This window comes from Bos grunniens, chromosome 4 (genome assembly GCF_055505025.1).
Source record: "Bos grunniens cultivar Pamir isolate PY7600 chromosome 4, Bosgru_T2T1.0, whole genome shotgun sequence".
Taxonomy (NCBI): Eukaryota; Metazoa; Chordata; class Mammalia; order Artiodactyla; family Bovidae; genus Bos; species Bos grunniens.
In genome coordinates this window covers 73,179,779-73,199,843 of record NC_141168.1, presented here as the reverse complement: position 1 = coordinate 73,199,843, position 20,065 = coordinate 73,179,779, and the positions used below count along the sequence as shown (strand labels likewise).

Here is a 20,065-nt window from a genome sequence, read left to right as displayed (position 1 = left end):
ATCCTCCAGATTCCTCCCTCCGGTTAGCTGAATGCGCCCCTTCACCTCCTGAAGGTCTCCGTTCCTATAAGGTGGCCCCCTGCACACAGCACCTTCTGTCCCTGGTTCTGGTTTTAGGAACTACTCCCTCTGGCTCCTCCAGGCCTAGGAGTGGAAAGGGAGGTCCATTCTTCCTAGCCTGAGATACTGCACCATCCTTTGAGGTTTTCATGTACCCTGTGTACACACTGTAATAGTTCCTTTACTAAACCTCCCTGCTGCTGCTAAGTCACTTCAGTCGTGTCCGAGTCTGTGCGACCCCATAGACGGCAGCCCACCAGGCTCCCCCGTCCCTGGGATTCTCCAGGCAAGAACACTGGAGTGGGTTGCCATTTCCTTCTCCAATGCATGAAAGTAAAAAGTGAAAGTGAAGTCTCTCAGTCGTGTCTGGCCCTCAGCGACCCCATGGATTGCAGCCTACCAGGCTCCTCCGTCCATGGGATTTTCCAGGAATACTGGAGTGGGGTGCCATTGCCTTCTCCGACTAAACCTCCCAGAATTATCCTAATTTGCCATCTGCTTCTTGCTGAGGCCCCTATCAAATCAATAATAGCCTTGAACATGTGACAAGTTCTAACCCAACCCCAACAGCAGAATCTGTTTGATGGGTGGAAACAGTTGTCTTAGATAGTTAGGACTGGACTTTCACACCATTTTCTACATAAATCAAACCCACCTCTATTAAGAGAAGTTTGGTCCCTGGAATGCAGTAGAGATGATCCATAAACTTTACACTCTCAGTTTCTTGTGAATCTAAATCTATGCTAAGGCTACTGGGTAGCTCCAGTGCATCTTGGGAAATTCTCTTCCTCATGTCCTGCTCTTCTAGACCCTCCTGCTTTCTCCTTTGTTCTCCTGCCCTGAGAGGTGGGGGAAGACGCTTGAAGAGTAAGAACTCTGGGTATCAATGACTGGAGAGGCTGTGCTAGCTCCAGTCTTCCTGGTCAATTTTCTCCCCTCAGTGCATTTCTGATAAGTGTATCCTGTGGCTTCCTGCAGTACAGAGTCCCCTGATGTGTGAGATGGCAGTTTGCAGACTGCATTCCATATTAGCTGGTAAAATCACATTTTGAATATCCTAGACTGTCCAGACAAGCCCACACAGAGTCCTCTTCTTGATAATCTTCTCTCCAAATGAGCCTTGAAGGTCAACACCAGCCAGGAACTGAGCTAACTGTGTTTTTTACTAAAGATAACTCCAAACAAGGTTCCAGAAGGGCTCTGGGCTTTTCCAGCAGGCGTAACCTACAGTCTCTCCTCGAAAGCCAGAGCATGAGGACGGGCAACAAAAGGGCTCCTTCTTCTGCCGTCTTGGAAGTGGAAGTTTTTACTCCCAAACCCCAGCCTCATTTGCACGCTCCGGGGGCTGGGAAACCCTGGACTGCGTCACCCACCGTCCTCCCATGCTTGGTATGTTCTCCATTCCCACCACACCAGACCGGAAAAACACTATCAGATCAAAACTGAACCAAACGACAGAATCAGTGTTGCCACAGGCTCTGACAGCCTCGCCTCTGAATGTGCATTCCTTCTTCAGGGATCTTGGTGCAGACCCTGCAGTGGGGTTTGGGAACTCAGGTAGAAGAGGGTGGGAGGGCGCCAAGCTGCCCAGGGATCCAAAGAGGCAAGTGGCTTTGTGCCGTGTTTCCCGCCACCCCCGTGGGTCCGGGCAGCCCAGAGATAGAAACAGCCCCTGCGGCTTTCCCAGGCTGGTGATGAATGAGCCCATGGCCCCAATGGAGGCATCAAAGGCGCCGTGACAGCCCCACTCTGGTTGTAAATTGTCAGGCACTTGGCTGAAAGCGCTTGGAAAGCTGTTTGTGAGCCGTAGGCGGAGGAGGTCGACGACTTATAAGGCGGCTGGGCCTGTCACCTCTGCGTGGGGAAGGAACCATGGTCAGATGACTGGGAGTGAGGGCAGCCTGCCTTTGAGGCAGGGAGTGATGAATGAGGGGGAGTGGTGTTCCAAGTCATGCGTTTAGGGGAAAAATACCAAGTGGCAGGAGAGAATGAAAAGAACATGCCAGGTGGCCCTAAGCAACTGAATGTGAAGGCCTTTTTTGGAGGGCGTGAAATGTCTGGCTTCAGGACCCTAGAGTCTTTGCATGATTGCAGCCTCCTGGCTTCTGCAGACTGGTACTCAGAGCTCATATTCTGAACCCTTTAGGGCCTGGAGAGTCACTGATGGAACTTAAAGTAAAATGTACTGTGACTCTTTACACCAACAATAGAGGATACTGCGTAGATGTATCAGCTTTCTGGGATAGGTCTTGAAATTACTCTGAACCAGTCATTCTTCATCTGTAAAATGGGGACAAGAATACAAACCTCTTGGTGATGAGAGGATGAAAGACAGAGTTTTTAAAGTTTGGTAGGATGCATAGAGTTGGTATTTAACAGACAGTATCTGTTCTAAGCATCCAGGACATCATGCAATCAAGATAGGAGCAGAGATGCTGGGACTCCTGTCCGGATGAGATACAGAGGTGATCTTTGCCCATGGTGGCATCATGGAAATGTAGTTACACCTGCAAGAAAGACCACTTTCCCGGAAGCAAACCCAGTTATCTTCAGCAGCCCAAGACCATGCTTGCCGTCAGACTTGGCTCCATGTTTGCTGAGCCAATTTTAGCTGCCATGAAGAGCTAATGTGGAAGGTAGAAAGCAGCATAATTTGGTTGCAGAGAGAAGTGATAGTACAGAGGATCAGAGAATTTAACTCATGTTGATGCTCCGAGAACAAGATGCCAAGACAGGATTAAAGGTGCAAGGCTCTTATTAGTGGAAATGCCTACGGGAGAAGATGGGGACAGAGCTAGGTTAGGCTGCAAGAGCCATCAGATCGCGATGCAAGTCTGACCTGAGTAAAGGAACAAGGGAGGATGCGTGGGTAAGAATGTTCTAGTCAGCTATGCAGTCCATGAACTTGGCTAGGGCAATGGGGAGTCCAGGAGCCAAAGTCAGCTGTCACGGGACAGGAATGAGTCTGCCTAGTATCTCTGTCCTGCCCTGTCATTGGCACATGACCTCACTGCAAATCCAGCAATGGGTTTTAGAGCCCAGCATCTGGGATCTGCGGTCCATTATGTTCCCTCAGCTGAAAGTCTTCCAGGCACATTCTCATGACAGCCACAATATATTTTTATAAGAAATTCTGCCCAAGGCAAAACACGATTGTGGTAGGTACAGAAAAAAGAAAAGAAAGAAAGAAAAAGAAACAGCGCTCATACAAATTCCTCTCTGCCTATACACAGGCTGTTTTGCAGTGTGATTTTGCCATTCCTCCCTCTGAAAGATGGGTATCTCCTTCTACTCCTTGAATCTGGACTTAACTAGGTGAATTACTTTGGCCATCAGAACATTCACAAACATGGCACGGAAGGGGCTTGAAAAGTGTTAGCATTGGGACTTGCCCTCACTTGCAACTTTTGGAAGGAGCATTTTCTGAGATCTCCATGAGAAGAGCCCAGCCTAGCCTCCTGGAGGATGAGAGACAATACAAAGCAGAAACCACCCACCTTCCCACCAGAGATGTGAGTGAGGCTTTCCGGGAGCATCAGTCCCCAGCCAGCCATCAGTGACTGGAGAGACCAGCCAAGCAGGACTAGAACCAAAAGTAAATGGATAACCAACAGTGTTGTAAGAAAGAATAAGTGCCCATTGTTTTAAGCCCCTAGGTTTTGGGCTGGTTTGTTTTGTAGCAGAAGCTAACTGACAAGTCCATTTTCCAGAGGGAAAAACTGAAACCTGGAGACACATGAAGACACTCAATGAACTGAAGCCTGGAGGTGCTAACCACACTTCTTTAGAGTCTTCCACTCCAAGCTGGGCTTGACCAGACGGCTCTGAGTTTGGCGGCAGCTTTGCTCATTTGCATGTTATTAATATTTGCCTCGCTCCAGGAGTGAACTGAGATTGGGACTCAGAATTCCAACCTTAATAAGCCTCTATTGAATGAATGATGCTAAGGTGTCAGGAGGACCTTCTATGCCTTTGAAGTCATGAGAACACAAGTAGAGGAATTTCTAATCTTCTAAGCATGGGTGTGGAGGGGTGTAGGGGTATAGGGATCTCCTCCAATCAGATTATCAACTCCTGCAGGCAGGGACAGAATTTATATTTCTCTTATATTCTTCTTCACTCCTATACTAGTCCCATAAGCTACCATTCATTCATTCAACAAGTATTTCCTGAGCATGCCAAGAACAAAGCAGATAAAGATCTTCACCCTTGTGGAGCTTACATTCTTGGAGCCAGGGGTCGGGGGAACGGGACAGGTAATAGACAGGATAAGTAAGTAAACTATATAAGTGTATTGAAAAAAAAAGAAGTGCCAAGCTTTAAACGTAAAGCAGGGAAGGGGAGAGGGAGCAATGGGCAAGGGGTGTTGACATTCTAGATGGGGTAGCCAGGGAGCCTCCTGAAAAGGTGCCATTTGATTCAAGACTAAAGAAAGAGAAACAGCAAGCAGTGTGCACATTTGTGGGAGGAACATTGCACAGTAACTGCAGTGGCCCTGAGGCCAGGGCCCAGGAAGTGTCCAGGAGCATAGGGAGGCCAGGGCAGAAGGACCATGAACAAGAAGAGTTCGTAGATGAGCTCAGACAGGTAAGGGGTAGGGGTGAGTGGTAGGTACACATCATGAAAGATGCTCTAGATCGGAGTTAGGGCTTGGAATGAAATAAGGAGCCTTTTGGGATTTAGGAGCAGAGAAGGGGCATGATCTGATGACACTTTTCACAGGCTCCCTCTGGCTGCTGTGCTAAGAATCTTCTGAAAGGAGGCAAGAGCAGAGTGGGGACACCAGTTGGGCGGGTAGTGCCTTAACCACAGACTTGCTTTCAGTTGAAATGAAAGTCAGGCTGTCTAGCCTAAGGCCTATGTTAGAAGGAACACTCAGTCACCATTTGTTGGGGAAAATATTGAATCGTGTCTTTTTGCCAGCATTATGGTGCCTGAGAGAGCAGCCAGGGGGACGTCGCTTCTGGACCTGAACAAGTTCTGCTTTGATGATGACAGCGAAGCACCAAACAACCGATTCAACTTCACCACGCCATCTGGAGTGGGGAGAGGCAGCAGGTTTCTACAGGATCCAGCTGGCTCTGGGAAAATCGTGGTCAGTTAATGGGCATTGCATCATCGAGAGGGCACTGGGGAGGTTGGTCTAACATGCGTAGTGCTCCTGCTGCCCCACTGAGAGAAATTTCCGAGGTAACTTCCTCTCCGACCGACTGTAACTGACAAACTGACAGTGACTCTGTTTTCCCCATTTGTTCTTTATTTTACCCAAGTTGCAGGAATTGTTTGTTATGCATGGTTATGCCCGGGGTGCTAGGGGTTGGATTCTCTCTCGCGTGGCCCGCAGTTGGCCGCCTGTGCGTCTGGTTAGCTGCCTCCACAGTCACCTCTGTTTCCTCTGGGCTCAAGCACTCTTGTTTGTTTCAGGGCTCCTTCCTGGCCATAGCGGTGTGAGCTGAGAGAGAGCAGGGCCTGGGGTCATGAGCGTGTCTTGCTAAATTCTACACTGTAGGACCATGGGAGACCCAAAGGAGGATAAGAAAAAAGAGGAGTATCTCCATGGGGGCCAACACAGAAATGGAGGAACATGGGCATGAAAGGCGGGTCTCAGTGAGCTGTGTGAGATCCTTCACAACAAGGTTCCCACCGAACGGTTGTGGGGACAAAGAAGGAGAAAGATAGAAGGACAGGGGAGGTGGGGATCTTAAAGGGAGTGGTCTTGATGGGGGAGGTGGTCTTTGCACCAGAGATAAAGCCTCAGGAAGAACAAGCAGCCCACCAGCCATCATCTCATCTACCCCCTTCTTCACTTCCCATCCTCAAGAGTTATACCAATTTTATTCATCACATCAAATAAAAATAACTTCTATATTTTTCTGTTTAAGAAATTAATACATGTTTACTATACTAGGAAACACAGGAAAGCATTACTATTCAGTAATAAGCACTATTAACATGTTGATATGTTTCCTTCTTGTCTGCTTCCCTGTGCATGAACTTTATATATAGTCTATACATATATCCATAAATATTCTAAATGATGGAAATAGCCCTGCATGTAGGATTCTGTATCACGTTTCTCTTCAACTTACTTGAGCCTATGCTGGACAATAGTGCTTGATGAACATCTTTAAACATAGATTCTGTCTCTTGATAAATTCTATCAAATAAGTCCTCTAGTAGTGAGTAAGGGTATGGACATAACTTTTTAAAGCTCCTTCTATGGGCAAAATGCTTTTCAGAAAGGTTTTGCAATTTACATGTACACCAACAGTATATGAAAATGTCAGTTCAATTAAAAGGATTGTTTATTCTGTGTAAACCGATCTCTCTGTTTTAATCTAGTTGATTGGTGATCTAGATTATGAAAATCCAAGTAATCTAGCAGCTGGCAATAAATACACCATGATAATTCAGGTACAGGATGTTGCTGCTCCTTACTATAAAAGCAAGTATCATTTTGACTTATTTCATAAAGCATCTTCCTTAAATTGCAGTGACTAAACTGTGCTAGACCATGCTCAGTCCTGGGCTGGGGATGTATTTGTATTCAAAAGGAGACTTCCAACACCCCCAACTCTTGAGAGTCAGACCAGTCTCCTCTTGTCCTTCTCCAAGAACAGTTAATCAGTCTCCAAATCCTTTCTTCTGTGTCACCTACTAAAATCTCAAAGACCCGGTGCCTCCCCCTCCACTGTACCCCAGCCCCACCCTACTAGTACTGCTCTAATGCAGAACCTCCCCTTCTTAGCTGACTTACCATGCTAAGAGTCTTTAAGAGTCATTCTGCCCACCTTTAGTCTTGCCCATTTCCAATGCACCCATCACATTTCTGACAGTGATTTTCAGGAAACACAAATGTCATCATATTACTTCCTTACTTAAAGCCCCATATCTGTGTCTCCTCATAGTTGTCAAGTTCCCGTTCAAACTCTTTGACCTGGCACAAAGCAATAGAGTGGGTCACATGAATTTTTTTGGTTTCCCAGTGCATATAAAAGTTATATTTACACTATGCTGTAGTGTGTTAAGTGTGCAATAGCTTTACGTCTGAAAAAATACTGTACAGGGGTTTCCCTGGGGGTCAGATGGTTAAGACTCTGCACCTCCAATCCAGGGGGCATGAGTTTGACCCCTAGTTGGGGAACTGAGATCCCATAAGCTGCATGGCACAGCCAAAATAATAATAATAAAAAATTTTAAGTAATGAACATACTTTAATTAAAAACACTTTATTGTTTAAAAATGCTAACCATCACCTGAACCTTTAGTGAGTCATAATCTTTTTGCAATGGTAACATCAAAGTCAATTGATCACAGATTACCATAACAATATAATAATGACAAAGAAGTTTGAAATACTGCAAGAAACACCAAAATGTGACACAGACACAAAAGTGAGCAAATGCTGTTGGAAAAATAGTGCCATATTTTTCAACTTGCTTGACACAGGGTTGCCACAATCTTCAATTTGCAAAAAATGCAGTTATCTGCAAACTACAATAAAGTGCAACAGATCGAGGGATGCCTGTATTGTGATTTAATGTTTTTCCTATTTCCACTTACAGATAACATCTACATTTATATCTTAACAAGCCCAGAAAATGAGTTTCCTCTTGTCTTTGATAGTCCGTCCTATGCATTTGCCGTGTCAGAACTGAGCCCACGTAAGTAACCTACAAGACAGGACTGCAGGGCCCTTGAGGGACCCGTTCATATGGAGGCACTTGGGCGGAGGGCGGCTCCCTGCCAGAGGCCCTGGTGGTATTATGCACAGCAAATCACCGCTGATTCCTGTTTACTGCATCTCTTACTTCTTTTTAAATTGTCCTCACTGTGGAGGAGCCCTTCAAGTGAAATCTAGATTTTAAAAACTGTTGACTAAACTGCATTTCTCTGAACCCCCTGATTGCCTCTTTGTCTGGGTGCCTGATTCTGCTAATCCTCTCTTTTTGCAGCCCAAGTTTTCCCTTGGTCTCCATTGTGATTTTTATCCAGCTCACTCAGAATTGAGATTTAAAAATAGAAGGCTTCCCATTTCTAGATTTCTCTCATTTACAAACAAAATAAAGATGCTTTCTCTCTCCATCACAGGATTCCCTGGAGGCCTCTTTTTCCCACCCTTTAGGACTCCTCGATTTCTGCAGGCTCCTTCCAATCAGGCTGAGTTTCTCCCTGTCTCTCCCAGTTTGAAGAGAACACTGTTAACTCTACAATAATCAGAGTTTATTACAGCCTTTGACTGTGGCTACTTCTGTACTAAAAACCAAACAAACCCAAAACTCTGCCTCTAAAATCATCTCTTCTTCATTTCATTCTCTCTCTTTATGATGAGCTCCATTTCCTGACATTACATTTTAAACAAAACACAAACAGCAGGTCTCAAGAAAATGCTTTTAGTTCCTTATGCCTTACCCAGTGAATAACAAATGCAACAGGAATGGGCTTTTTATGAATTTATAGATCCTGATACAATTGTTAATCACCTGTTTTGAGTCAAGCACATAGTGCCAGCCTATGTATTTGAATAAAAGCAAATTCTGCCCTTGAGGAGTGTAATTTATGAGGAAGAACTTCTACAAAACAAGCAAGACAGGATTCAAGCAGCCCCACCAACAAGACTTGTAAAATAAGCCAAATGCAACAGGATTTAAAAATCAAAAATATCCTAATCATCCTGTGGCGAAACCCTTAAAAATTAGTTTTTATTTTGCTTATAAGAGCACCCCAGGCTCATTAGAGAAAAATCTGAAAAATAAAAAAGACAACACTGCTGCAAAAAGATGTATATGGGAGGATGTTCTTTCCAGTGTTATGATCATATAATAATTGGCATACTTGGAGTCTATATAAAGGCATGAATTGTCTTTTACACTTCACAGTATTGCTTGGATCACATGGCCAGTTTCCTAGTGGGTGTCATTAACGTAATTTGAATGTAATAGAATTGAAGATGTAAAACACACAGAGTTTGAACAGCAAAGAGGCCTCCAAAAGTCTGTTGGCCCATGGCACTGAGAATGTCTGCTCCTGGTTCCTCCTCTCACCCCCGAAGCAGGACTAATCTCAGATATTATTCTCAGGAGTAATCACAGGTACTTTATTCTTCCAGCTAGAACCCAGGTTGGACGAGTGCAAGCGACAGATAAAGACTTCCCCCAGAGCCGCATCACATACTCCATCTCTGCTGGAGGGGCCAGCCAGCAGTACCCAAATATATTTTGGATTAATCCCCAAACGGGAGAACTCCAGCTGGTGACTAAAGCAGACTATGAAACAATCCCTGTCTATATTCTCAGAATCCAGGCCACCAACAGCGAGGACAGCAGCTCAGTCACTGTGAGTGGGGTTGTGGTGCATTCACACGTGCCCAAGTGGTTGACTTTGGGTCTCCCTGGCACCCTCCAGGTGTGGCTGTAGCAAGAAAGAATCTTAAAAGGGCACCTCCTGCAGGAAATGGCTAATGGTATCCCACTCAGCACAATCAGACACACACAGGAGTGCCAGGAAATAAAGACTGACATCTCTAAGCCCACGTTTGTGTGTACTGCGAGAAGCACTGAGATGGAAGGCTGCCCTGGGGGACAAGCTTCCTTCTGTTGCTCTTAAATCTCCCCTTGCTTTTGTGGTGGGCTGGTGCTGTGCATCACCCCCAAGTATTCAAAGTTTTCCCCTATTCCTACCCTATCCCCATCACAGCAGGTGAGCTAGGTCTTAAAAAAACTATCTGGCTAGACATGGGGCTATATTGCTTTGCCATCCCTGATGTTGAGAATCTGGTTACATGCATTTCTGAGTCAGGAGGTCTGAGTAGGGCCTGAGAACCTATATTTCTGACATGCTTCCAAGCAGTACCTATGCAGCTAGTCCACAGCCATACTTTGAGGAGCCTGGGTTTAAGTGATCTGTGCTAACAGTGTTTAGGACTATTTGAGGATAATATGAGGGCCACAAAGAGGGAAATATTTCTTGGTCTTTTTTGTTAATAAAGTGAAAAAGCATAAGGCAAAATGAACTCAGCTAGCAGCAGGCATCCCTATGTGATAGAGAGAATGACTGGTTCAGAGTCAGGAGGCAGAGTTCATTTCTCAACTTTGATCCCAATTTTCCAAAGGGGTCTGAGCAATGCTTATCTTTGTACCTTGATTTCTCTCTCTCACCTGGAGAATCACCTCATAACCCAATGCCTGAATAGTCTAGTTCCTCTGATGACTTGCTTTGAATTAGTGGGACAATGTTTTTAACGATGTGTGAGGCTCAGCGTTGCTAGCTAAGGAAAAGATGTGCTTAGTTGAAGGTAATTGTTGTGTTTGTTAGGTTGGGTTTTTGAGAGGAATGAATGGAGTCCACTTTGGGAGCTAACTAGAGAGAACATTTCAATTTATTGCCAGGCTCAGGAATAACTGAAATCCCCAAATTTCAAAGGTAGAATGAATACGACTCAAAAATTCATAAGCTTTTAAAAAGGGTGATGATCACATAAGTCCCTTTCAGGGCTGACATTCAATGTTCTGTGCTGGCAGGCATCCCAGTCCATATTCCAATTCACCAGGCATAAAAGATGGTGATGAAAGAGAACAGGCTGGCCCCTGCTTGTGGCCTGCCAGCACCACCAGCTCAGTGTGGTGCTGATAGCCTGGGTTACAGATGAGAGCCTGGCTAAGCCGGGTTGCCTCCTTCTATCCCAGTGGTTCTCAACCCTGATTGCGTGTTAGAATCAGCTGGGGAACGTAAAAAACAGTTGGTGCCTGGGCACCAACTTCCAGAGAGTCTAATTCATTTGGTTTGGAGCGGGCCAGACAAGTGGAACCAGTGTTGAGAGCCATTGCTTTATCTTCCAAAGTTAAAGATAGAACTTCCAACTCAGAGAGGCAGCAAGCAAGGAAGCATAGGAGGGTCACCACAGATCCATCATTGTTACTGAAAAAACAACTCAGCATCATCTGGGGATGAGTGCATGTGTCTAGATGCATGTGTGTGAGGGCTGTGGAAATACATTATTATGTATATTATCACACATGCATGTACACATACACATACATGATAAAGTTAATAACACAGGACTTGGAGTAAGGTAGACCTGAGTTCAAATCCCAGTTCCACCACTCACCAACTGAATGAATAGCCTTAGGTCAATTACCTAATCTCCCTAAGCCTCAGTTGCCCCATCTATAAAGTTGGAATAATCATATTATCTATCTTGGATGAGGTTAAACCTCACTAATTCACAAAAAGCACACAGCCCAGTGCCTGGCACACAGTAAGGACTAAATGATAACTACTTCACAAGGCCACTTTCTTGCTGCTCTAGGTTACTGTGAACATCATTGAAGAAAATGATGAAAAACCAATTTGTACCCCAAACTCATATTTCCTGGCCATCCCAGTGGATCTGAAAGTTGGCACAAATATTCACAACTTCAAGCTCACATGTACTGACCTTGATTCCAGCCCTAGGTCTTTTCGTTACTCCATTGGCGCAGGTATGATATTGATGTCAGTGTTCCTGGATCCTTGCTGAGGGCTCCTGGTGTTGGAGGCTGCAGCAGCTGTTTAGGTAGAAGGGGTGGGAGTCAGAGTTCACATACTGATCTGGCACCGTGTGAAGGGTAGGCTGTCTTGAATGAGGAAAGCAGGGATGAGGGGTCTAATGGTTCTGGAACCCCTCTTTCCTCCTTGGTTCCCCCTTCTCACCTAATTCTTCCCAGACTCCCATACTTAGCTGCCCAAAGGCCCAAGGAAAGGTGAATCCCTTTGATGGTGACTCCACACCCTCCTATTCCCAGCCTGTTGCGTGATTCATGAATCAGATTAGTGTAGTTAAAAAAATATTTTAGTTCAACTCCTCCCCCAGCTCTTTTGCTGCAAGCTTGTAGTGGGGGCAGGGGATCCCAAACCTCTCTCTGGATAATAATAGATGAAATAGATTAAATGCATTTTGAAACGTGTCCTCAGGAATTCTCTTCTGCTCCATTCATTTTCTCTCTTTAAAAATATACCATTGTGGGAGAGAGAAAAAAGAGCACCCCTCAATGGAAATGAGACCAAAATAGCTCATCTAATGAAGTGCTGGGGCCAGAGATTTAAACCCAAACAAGCAGAGCAATTTCACGTGAGAGAGTAAAAATCCAGCTCGGCCACCCGCTGAGCCCTGGCAGAGCAGGAACTCAAGCAGCAGGAAGCCTCTCGAGCAGGCTGTGTCACCAGGGGCAGAGCCTGCCTGGAGACAGCAACTGCAACTGCCAGAGATAGAAATAATCCATACTGAGAACCCTCCAGGTCTTTACAACGGGGCACTTCGCTGCTAAGGGAGTAACAACTGCATCATCCCTTGCTCCATTTACTGGTTTTCAGTCGGTAACGAGTCTGGAGCCACCGGAGGAATGAGCAAGGGCTGCTTGGGAGGGGCAGCCTCTCTGCTCTGGGCTCCTGAAACTGTGAGCCTGCGGCCCCCACCAAGGGAGGGTGGAGGGAGGCAGATATGGGGACTGCAGTCCCTGCCTGAGCAGGCGGTACCTTCCTTTTGGGGACTCCAGGGTCATCTGTCACTGGTGTGACCAGCCACGTTCCATGAAAAGCGTGGAGTGAATTTGGCCTATGGCTAGGGACCGTGCCCCCTTCCTTCTTGCTGCCCACTGATTGGTCTGAGCATGAGTTACACATGGTTACTAAACGAATGCTGACAGTGTCACTGACCGCACCAGGACTATTAGGTTTCTGCCTGACACTCAGCAGCACGGCGGCCATTCTCCTGAGATACATGTGCCGGTGCCCTTTTCTGCTCTTGTTTTCACTGCAGCCACGCTGGTTGTGAGCAGCACAACCAGATTTCACTCGTGAAATCTCTGGAGCAGTTAAGGATCATATTCTGTTATTGACCCCACCCTAGTACATCAGAAACAACCTACATCTGCAGTGTGGATGTTTAAGGAAAAAGACTGGATGGGTTTTTTTTTTTTAAACCTTTATTTCTCATGCTCTTTTCTTCCTTTTCCCCAAATCCTTTCAAATCTCATTTAGGCAACATCAACAGTCATTTCACTTTCTCTCCCAACGCTGGGTCCAATGTTACAAGCCTGATCCTGGCGACTCGCTTTGACTATGCTAGTGGGCTAGATAAGATCTGGAACTACAAACTGCTTGTCTACATAACCGATGACAACTTGCTGTCCGGCAGGAAGAGAGCTGGGGCTCTTGTTGAAACCGGGACCGTGACACTGAGTATTAGTGTCATTCCTCACCCAACCACGATTATCACCACAACTCCCAAGGTAAGGGCTCTGGGAGCTGGACTTCTCAGATACATCCCCTGTGATTGATACTGGTGGGGCCCTCTGACCTAGGAGAAATATGGGATGGACTGAAAAGACATGAAGTGTTAGGATACTGACAGGACCACCAACCATGGATTGGATAGGATTAGTCACTGGGTGGTAGAAAAAGATCCGGGTGAGACCTTGGGCTTAGAGCACCATTAACTTTTCCTAATTTATGCAGACTTGTGAAAGATCAGGTATTGACCATCCAGAGTCCTGTGACAAAGGAGCTGATATTCATGGACATGCTGCCTTCACAAGCCCCTCTGCTTGCTCCTAAGAGCCATTGCGAATCATTGTCCACGAGAGCGGCTAAGCTGCCAGATGCCCTTCTCTACTTCTTTTGAAGAGTCATTATTTGCCAAACTGTACTCTACTCCCCACCCCGACCCCAAAAAAATTCCATTCATTCAATCTGTAGATACGATAATACCTATATTATCAAGCAAGCACTTAGGTAAATAAGTAAAAAATGATCTCTGCTTTCGTGGAGCTTATATTACGAGTAGAGGTCAGTGGTTCTGAGTGTAGTCCCCAGACTAGCAATATCACCATCACCTGAAAATTTATTAGAAGACCAGATTCTTCAGCCCACCCCAGAACATTAAAGTTATACCTCTCCTGACCATGATCATCACTATGACCTCCAGGGAAGAATGCTGAAACCTGGAATTTCACATCCCCAGGTATACTGGATGAGAAACTCTGCAGATGGAGTCCAGAAATCTGTGTTTTCAATAAGCCTTTAGATTGCACCAAAGTTTGAGCACCTCTGATTTAGAGGGGGAGACAGATTACAAGCAGGGATGCAAATTAATAAACTAATTACAAATTGTCCTAAACAGTAGGAAGAAAATAAGCAGGTGCCACAATAGAATCAGTGTAATAAAGGAGGGGAGAGTCTTAGAATCTGACAAGAGGATTATCACCCCTGACTCCTTGATCAACTGGCTTCTATTCATACAGACTCTTTTGTCCCCTTTCCTCCTGCTCCTAGTAAAAGTTGTGCCCCTGGCAAGCAGCCCCACAATTGGAGTACACAGAAGGAATCAGAACCTCAGAAAGCAACCTATGATAGGTGTTCAAATTCTGCTTCTCCAAGTCTTACCAAGAGCTGCTCAACGTTCCTCTCCTCTCCTTCCAATGAATGGAGGCATTAGGTGTCCTCAAGGGCTTTCAGTGATGGTAGGAGCCAGTTGGTGCCTCTGAATAAGGAGCCGCCATCTTTCTGGGACTTATTACACAACCCAGTTGTGACATCCCCCATCTGGAAATCTCTATAACTTGTTTGTTATCTGTCTCCCTCTCTGGGAAGCAAACACTGAACTTGAGGTCTCACTGTGATAACAGCCTGCTCAGCTGGCAATGCAGCTGGTAGTGAGTGAACACTGAGAAGCCTACAAAGTATTTAAAAAAAAACAAAAAAACAACTTTCATGGCTCATGCCTTTCCAGTGAAAGACAATGGCTATATTAGTCCCTAGATTATGCCATTATTTGGGAGGGAAAAAAATGCCAATGGAATTTTTATCTTTGGGAAAGGGGAAGAGAGTGAATGAAATTAAGCCTAGAGTTGCTTCCCAGTTCCCTACATTTTCTGGGCTTTGGTCTAATGGATGATGTATGGTGGTTTAGTTGCTAAGTCATGTTTGACTCCAGCGACCCCATGGACTGTAGCCCTCCAGGCTCCTCTGTACATAGGATTTTCCAGGCAAGAATACTGAAGTGGGTTGCCATTTCCTTGGATGATGTATGGCAAGACTATAAATAAGGTGATGGGTTAAAGCAGCTAGAATGATGAGCACACAGATATCAGATATTTAGAGCAAGAACAAAGAGCAGAATGAACACTCAGCCACCCAACATGAGAGGGTGCTGAAGTCAAAGACACCACCAGCCCCCACTCACTCTCCTGCTTCTATCATTCAAGCCAAGGATCACCTACCAGATCCTGAGGAAGAACGTGTATTCTCCATCTGCCTGGTATGTGCCTTTTGTCATCACTTTGGGCTCCATGTTGCTTCTGGGTCTCCTGGTGTCCATGATCGTCCTGCTGGCCAAAGCCATCCACAGACACTGTCCCTGCAAGACTGAAAAGCACAAGAAAACTCTGTAAGTTGCCAGTGGGCTGGGTTCCTCCCATCATTTCCTTTCAGAGGACACTGGTTCTGGTGATGTCTGGAGAAGAAAAGGTAGACAGTTCAGATTTCTCCACAGGGTAGAGAGCGTGTCTGGAATGAAGGAAGCAAACAGAGATATAGGGAAGGCATCCAGCTCTCCTTGTCCTGGTGGACCTCCTTCACCAAACCAGACCTGAAAACCCTTCCTTTGCTTTTCCCTGGCACCTGCCTGTCCTTGATGTGTTCTCAGTGAAATTGGGGTTTCAACTTCTTGGTAACCTTGCCCTGGATAAAAGCTTCAAAAACAAGGCCAGTCATGAGTAGCAGTGGAATATGCTGTGCTGTTATTTGTGGAATATTTAAAGAATGGGATGGAATTAGAAGCATGAGAAACTAATAAGGGAATTAAGCTTTTGGCTCCAGTGACTCAACTGGGCTTTGGTGTGACTAAATAATCATTTTTCTTTTGCACATGGCCCTGATCCCTCCCTCTCGAGGGCTGTAAACGCAGGTCAGCTTCTTCTCCCTTGGATCCTCACCTGCTCACTAATATGCCTCTTTCAGTGATGCTCTACAGAGTGTCTATTACCAGCTAAAGGGAGGTACTAGAGTGAAGTGCAGAAAGCATTGAATTGTTATAAGATTCTCCAGAGTCAGTTTCTTGAGTCTCAGTAGCTCTTACAATGAGAACACGAGGGTTTCTCAGCCTGTGCTTTGGAGTCAGATAAGGCTAGGGTTCAAATCTTGGCTCTACCATTTTCTGGGTACATGGTTTTAAGCAATGACAACCTCTGTGAATCTCAATTTCTTTATTTGAAAACCAAACAATTAAATGAGCAAATGCAAAGGAAGCACTTAGCACTGTTCCTGATGTCGAGTAAATGCATAATACACACGTTTTTAAAATCTTGTTGCATGATTTTTCATGGCTGAGTCCCAGTGAGTACAGGACTTCAGATTCCAAGTTTAGCTCTACACTCAAGTATCTTGTGGTATTGGAACCTCCAATTTTGGAATTTCTCACTGGCAAAAAGAAGGGGTGATAAGATACATGCATCTTTTAAAGGTATTTTGAAGATTAACTAGTACTGTCAAATAATTTTAAGTCTATGGATGAAAGACTGGATAAAAGTATAAGGTATTAGCATAAAGATGTGCATTGCATTTTGCCATATTTATTGGGGACATTCGTTGCTATTGGCAACCTTGACTTCAAGGTAAGAAATCCCTGAGCATCTGCTGAAATTAAAAAAGGCATTTTTATTTGGACTGTACTCACAAATTGATTTGAGGAAAAAAAAAAACTGGCTCCAAAAGAGTGATGCTTAAGCTTGTAAGAATGGTGGTGCTCTGCAATGGGATTTGGGCAGAAGTTCTTAAAGGAGGTAATCCCGTAGACACTGCAACTCACATGCAATTTATGGTTAAATGTGCACCTTGAACCTGGTTGCTTTCATTTACATTTGAAATATTGTTTTCAACAAGGTTGACTTAAAAAAAGGAAAAACTAGCTGGTGATTCAGATTCAGACCTGGCCTCTCTGGCAATTTGTTGTATCATAAGGCAACCAACATTTGTCCAGTAACAAAGAATAAAATTAAGGTCACAGAACTACAGAATTCAAGATTGTTACGGAAGGGTATTAACATCAAGCGTCCAGCTCTTCATGTTACAGAAAGCCAAAATTTAACTCCTAGTCACTGAACCTTCCCAGGGTGAGCCACCCCTTCTGGTCAGATGGCTGCTGGGGAAGAAGCCCAGCCAGGAAGAATGGCCCGGCCGTCTGATGGGGGTGGTCATGGCCCTCCCTCAGTGTGTCAGAGGAAATAGAGTCCCTGAAGTTCTAGAAAGCAGTAGTTTTCAAGCTCATCAAGTTCTCAGAACCTCCTTAGTCCCAACCCAATAGTGATGAAGCAGGGCTGGGAGTCCAGTCTTCACTTTAGTCCCCAGCCCTGGTCCTTCTCTTAATCAGACTCTGAATCCTGGGGGACATAGTTGCCCAAAGGCTTCCATGTTGTCAAGTGTAAACCAGGGCAGAATGCTCTCGGGTTAATTCTTGTCCACCCTTTCTCCCCTCACAGGGTGAAGAAAGTAGGTACGTATGATGTCAGTTACCTTTGTTTGCTGCTCTTGTTGTTTTTTTGCTGGCTCTGTTGTACTCTTGGGTTGGCCAAAAAGTTCAATCAGGTTCTTTCTCTAACATCTTGTGGAAAAAACCAAACGAACTTTTCAGCCAATCTAATATATAAAAGCACTCCAACTTAGTGGAAAATCAGGGCACAGTCCTGTCTTGGTGGTTTTCTGCCACATCATCTGTGGATGAAATGAAACAGAGGTCACACGCAGCTGGAGGGAGGGGAGGGCAGGACGGGCTGCAAGGGGCCTTTGGCCCACTCAGATCTCTCACTTGGTCCTGCCTGTTCCTTACTGAGTCTCCTCCCGTCAGTTCAACATCAGCATCTAAAGGTCTGTTCCCCACCAAGCAGGTCAGGAATGAAGAATTCTCTGTGGGTTAAACACAGAATCTATGCACTGCCACACACGGAGGGGACAACTAGTGCTCTGTATTAGACCAATGTCTCTTTTTTTTTATGGATAAATGATACTTTATTCTCAGAGTGTAATGGATTTGGTCATTTTCTCATGTTATTTAGGTCAGGCTAGTTAGAAATGAGGGCTGGGTACAGTCAGATGCGCTGGGAGACCTGAGTGATTTCAGGGCATTGGTGAATAGAGCAAGGTCCATCTGAGGAGAGGTCACCACTGCCACCAAAGCTGTGGCCTCAGGGAGAATCCAAGCTATGGGGAGGGATGGGCAAAGACCTGGAAAGAGTGTTTTTGATAAGCGGTTGTTCTGACCACGCCAGCCATTGGTGCATGCATCTGACATGCACAAGGGGTGTCTAACAGGGTTAGAAATTCGACTGCAGTAGTTAGTGATCATATCAAATGAGATCGTTGTAATAAACGAGAGTTTCCATAAGCTCTCATCCTAGTTACTTTTTTAAAGGGGCATAAGGATGCAAAGAATCCTCACACAACCAATGTAGCAACTTCACATTTCTTATTTACCTATAAAGCCATTTTGAGCTTCCCAGTGGCACTAGGCTGCCCTGGTGGCTCAGACGGTAAAGAATCTGCCTGCAATGCAGTAGACCTGGGTTTGATCCCTCGATTGGGAAGATCCCCAGGAGAAAGGCATGGCAACCCACTCCAGTATTCCTGCCTGGAAAGTCTCATGGACAAAGGAGCCTGGCTGGCTACAGTCCATAGGGTCGCAAAGAGTCAGACACAACTAAAGCGACTTAGCATGCACGTACAAAGCCATTTAAAAGCTAATTTCTAGTAATAACAATAACATGGAAAAAGAATTTTTAAATTGTTTTAATTGTGTATGATGTGTGTGTGTTTCTGAGAAGATGGAAGGCTGTCGACAAACATGTCTAGAGACAGAAAATTCTTTGCTGTGCCTGCAATACTAAACTCAGAGAAGATGAGGTCTCATGGTGGAGGTAGAATTTTAAGGTCAATTTAGTGTCCAAGAAGCTTAACTTCTGTCCTCTTCCCTGCAGAAATGAAGAACACAAAGAGAGAGGTCATGGTGGTAAGGACAGCTGACCCCTGGATACCTGGTGGGGGGAGGGTGGGGTGGTAGGCTCGCATCCTCCTCCCAGGCAGCCCTGCCACAGCCCCGTGGAAGTGTTTATCATTCAGGGAGATGCCTATACGTGGCCACTGGAACTGATTGCTGTGTGACGAGCTCCTGATAGAATTTGTTCCCTCCACTGAACTTGTCTGCTGATATATTTGCAGAAGAACTGGATTTCATAAATATTGAATAGTGGTGTTTATTATCCACACCACTTCTCCAGGAGAGTGAGCTGGGGGAGGTGGGGAGGAACTTAAAGACCAGAACTGGTGCTACAGCCTTCAGTAGGATTTAGTTTTGCTTTGCTTTTCCACAACCTTGTGGGAAAAGTGACAGAAAAAGAGTAGTGTATGGGGTTGGGAATGGCTCTCTCTGCTTGGCCATGTGACCTTGACCTTGGGGATCCCTCAGCCTCTTTAAGCTTTAGATTCCTCATTGGTGGAATGAGATAACAGGTGGGGAAATATTGTGAAAACTGTGACGACTTCATGTAAAGGCAAAGCATTACAGGATAGCTGGGGATTTGCCTCTTCACCTGACCTCTTTGTTTTTATTTCACTGATCTGATGCACCCCATGGGAAGTGACAGATTTTGAAGGTGACCACTCCAGGTTTCCCCAGCCCCTGATAATAGGATTCTGTTATGACCCAAGACCCATGAGTTTGGGAAATGATATGTGGGACGAGGAGGAAGTGCTGCTTATAAGTACCAGTCTGTGTACAAACAGAAGGAAGAGGTGATCCCCTGTCTCCTGGATCTTATTGTGATGCCACACAGAGACTGAGAACTATGTACAATGAAATTCATCGATTAAATAAATCAATTCCCAAGACTGTAAAAAGTGAAGCTTCTGAGCAGATCAAATGGATGAAAGCCATTCCTTCTCTTTTCACAGCAGGGAGTTGTGGGCAAGTGAGTAGGTA

At 45.3% G+C, this 20,065-nt stretch overlaps 1 protein-coding gene and 1 long non-coding RNA gene across 6 annotated transcripts in view; one reads left to right on the top strand and one right to left on the bottom strand.

The window, feature by feature from the left end:
- Positions 1-20,065, bottom strand: part of LOC147374370 (uncharacterized) — a 103,002-nt gene that overhangs the window by 66,476 nt on the left and 16,461 nt on the right. For 3 of the 5 annotated variants that reach the window (XR_015162686.1, XR_015162687.1, XR_015162685.1), the window contains exons 2-4: positions 17,608-17,805; positions 15,318-15,462; positions 11,498-11,606 (exon numbers count right to left, since the gene is read on the bottom strand). This is a non-coding gene — a long non-coding RNA (uncharacterized LOC147374370). The remainder of the gene's footprint in view (positions 1-11,497; positions 11,607-15,317; positions 15,463-17,607; positions 17,806-20,065) is intronic. The other 2 variants (XR_015162689.1, XR_015162688.1) reach the window with 1 other exon arrangement.
- CDHR3 (cadherin related family member 3) overlaps positions 1-20,065 on the top strand; it is a 68,728-nt gene that overhangs the window by 45,196 nt on the left and 3,467 nt on the right. Inside the window, exons 9-17 of the mRNA XM_086396914.1 lie at positions 4,984-5,155; positions 6,403-6,505; positions 7,626-7,724; positions 9,170-9,396; positions 11,369-11,540; positions 13,078-13,328; positions 15,303-15,484; positions 17,574-17,587; positions 19,065-19,096. Coding sequence (XP_086253040.1) covers positions 4,984-5,155; positions 6,403-6,505; positions 7,626-7,724; positions 9,170-9,396; positions 11,369-11,540; positions 13,078-13,328; positions 15,303-15,484; positions 17,574-17,587; positions 19,065-19,096 — 1,252 coding nt within the window. The remainder of the gene's footprint in view (positions 1-4,983; positions 5,156-6,402; positions 6,506-7,625; positions 7,725-9,169; positions 9,397-11,368; positions 11,541-13,077; positions 13,329-15,302; positions 15,485-17,573; positions 17,588-19,064; positions 19,097-20,065) is intronic.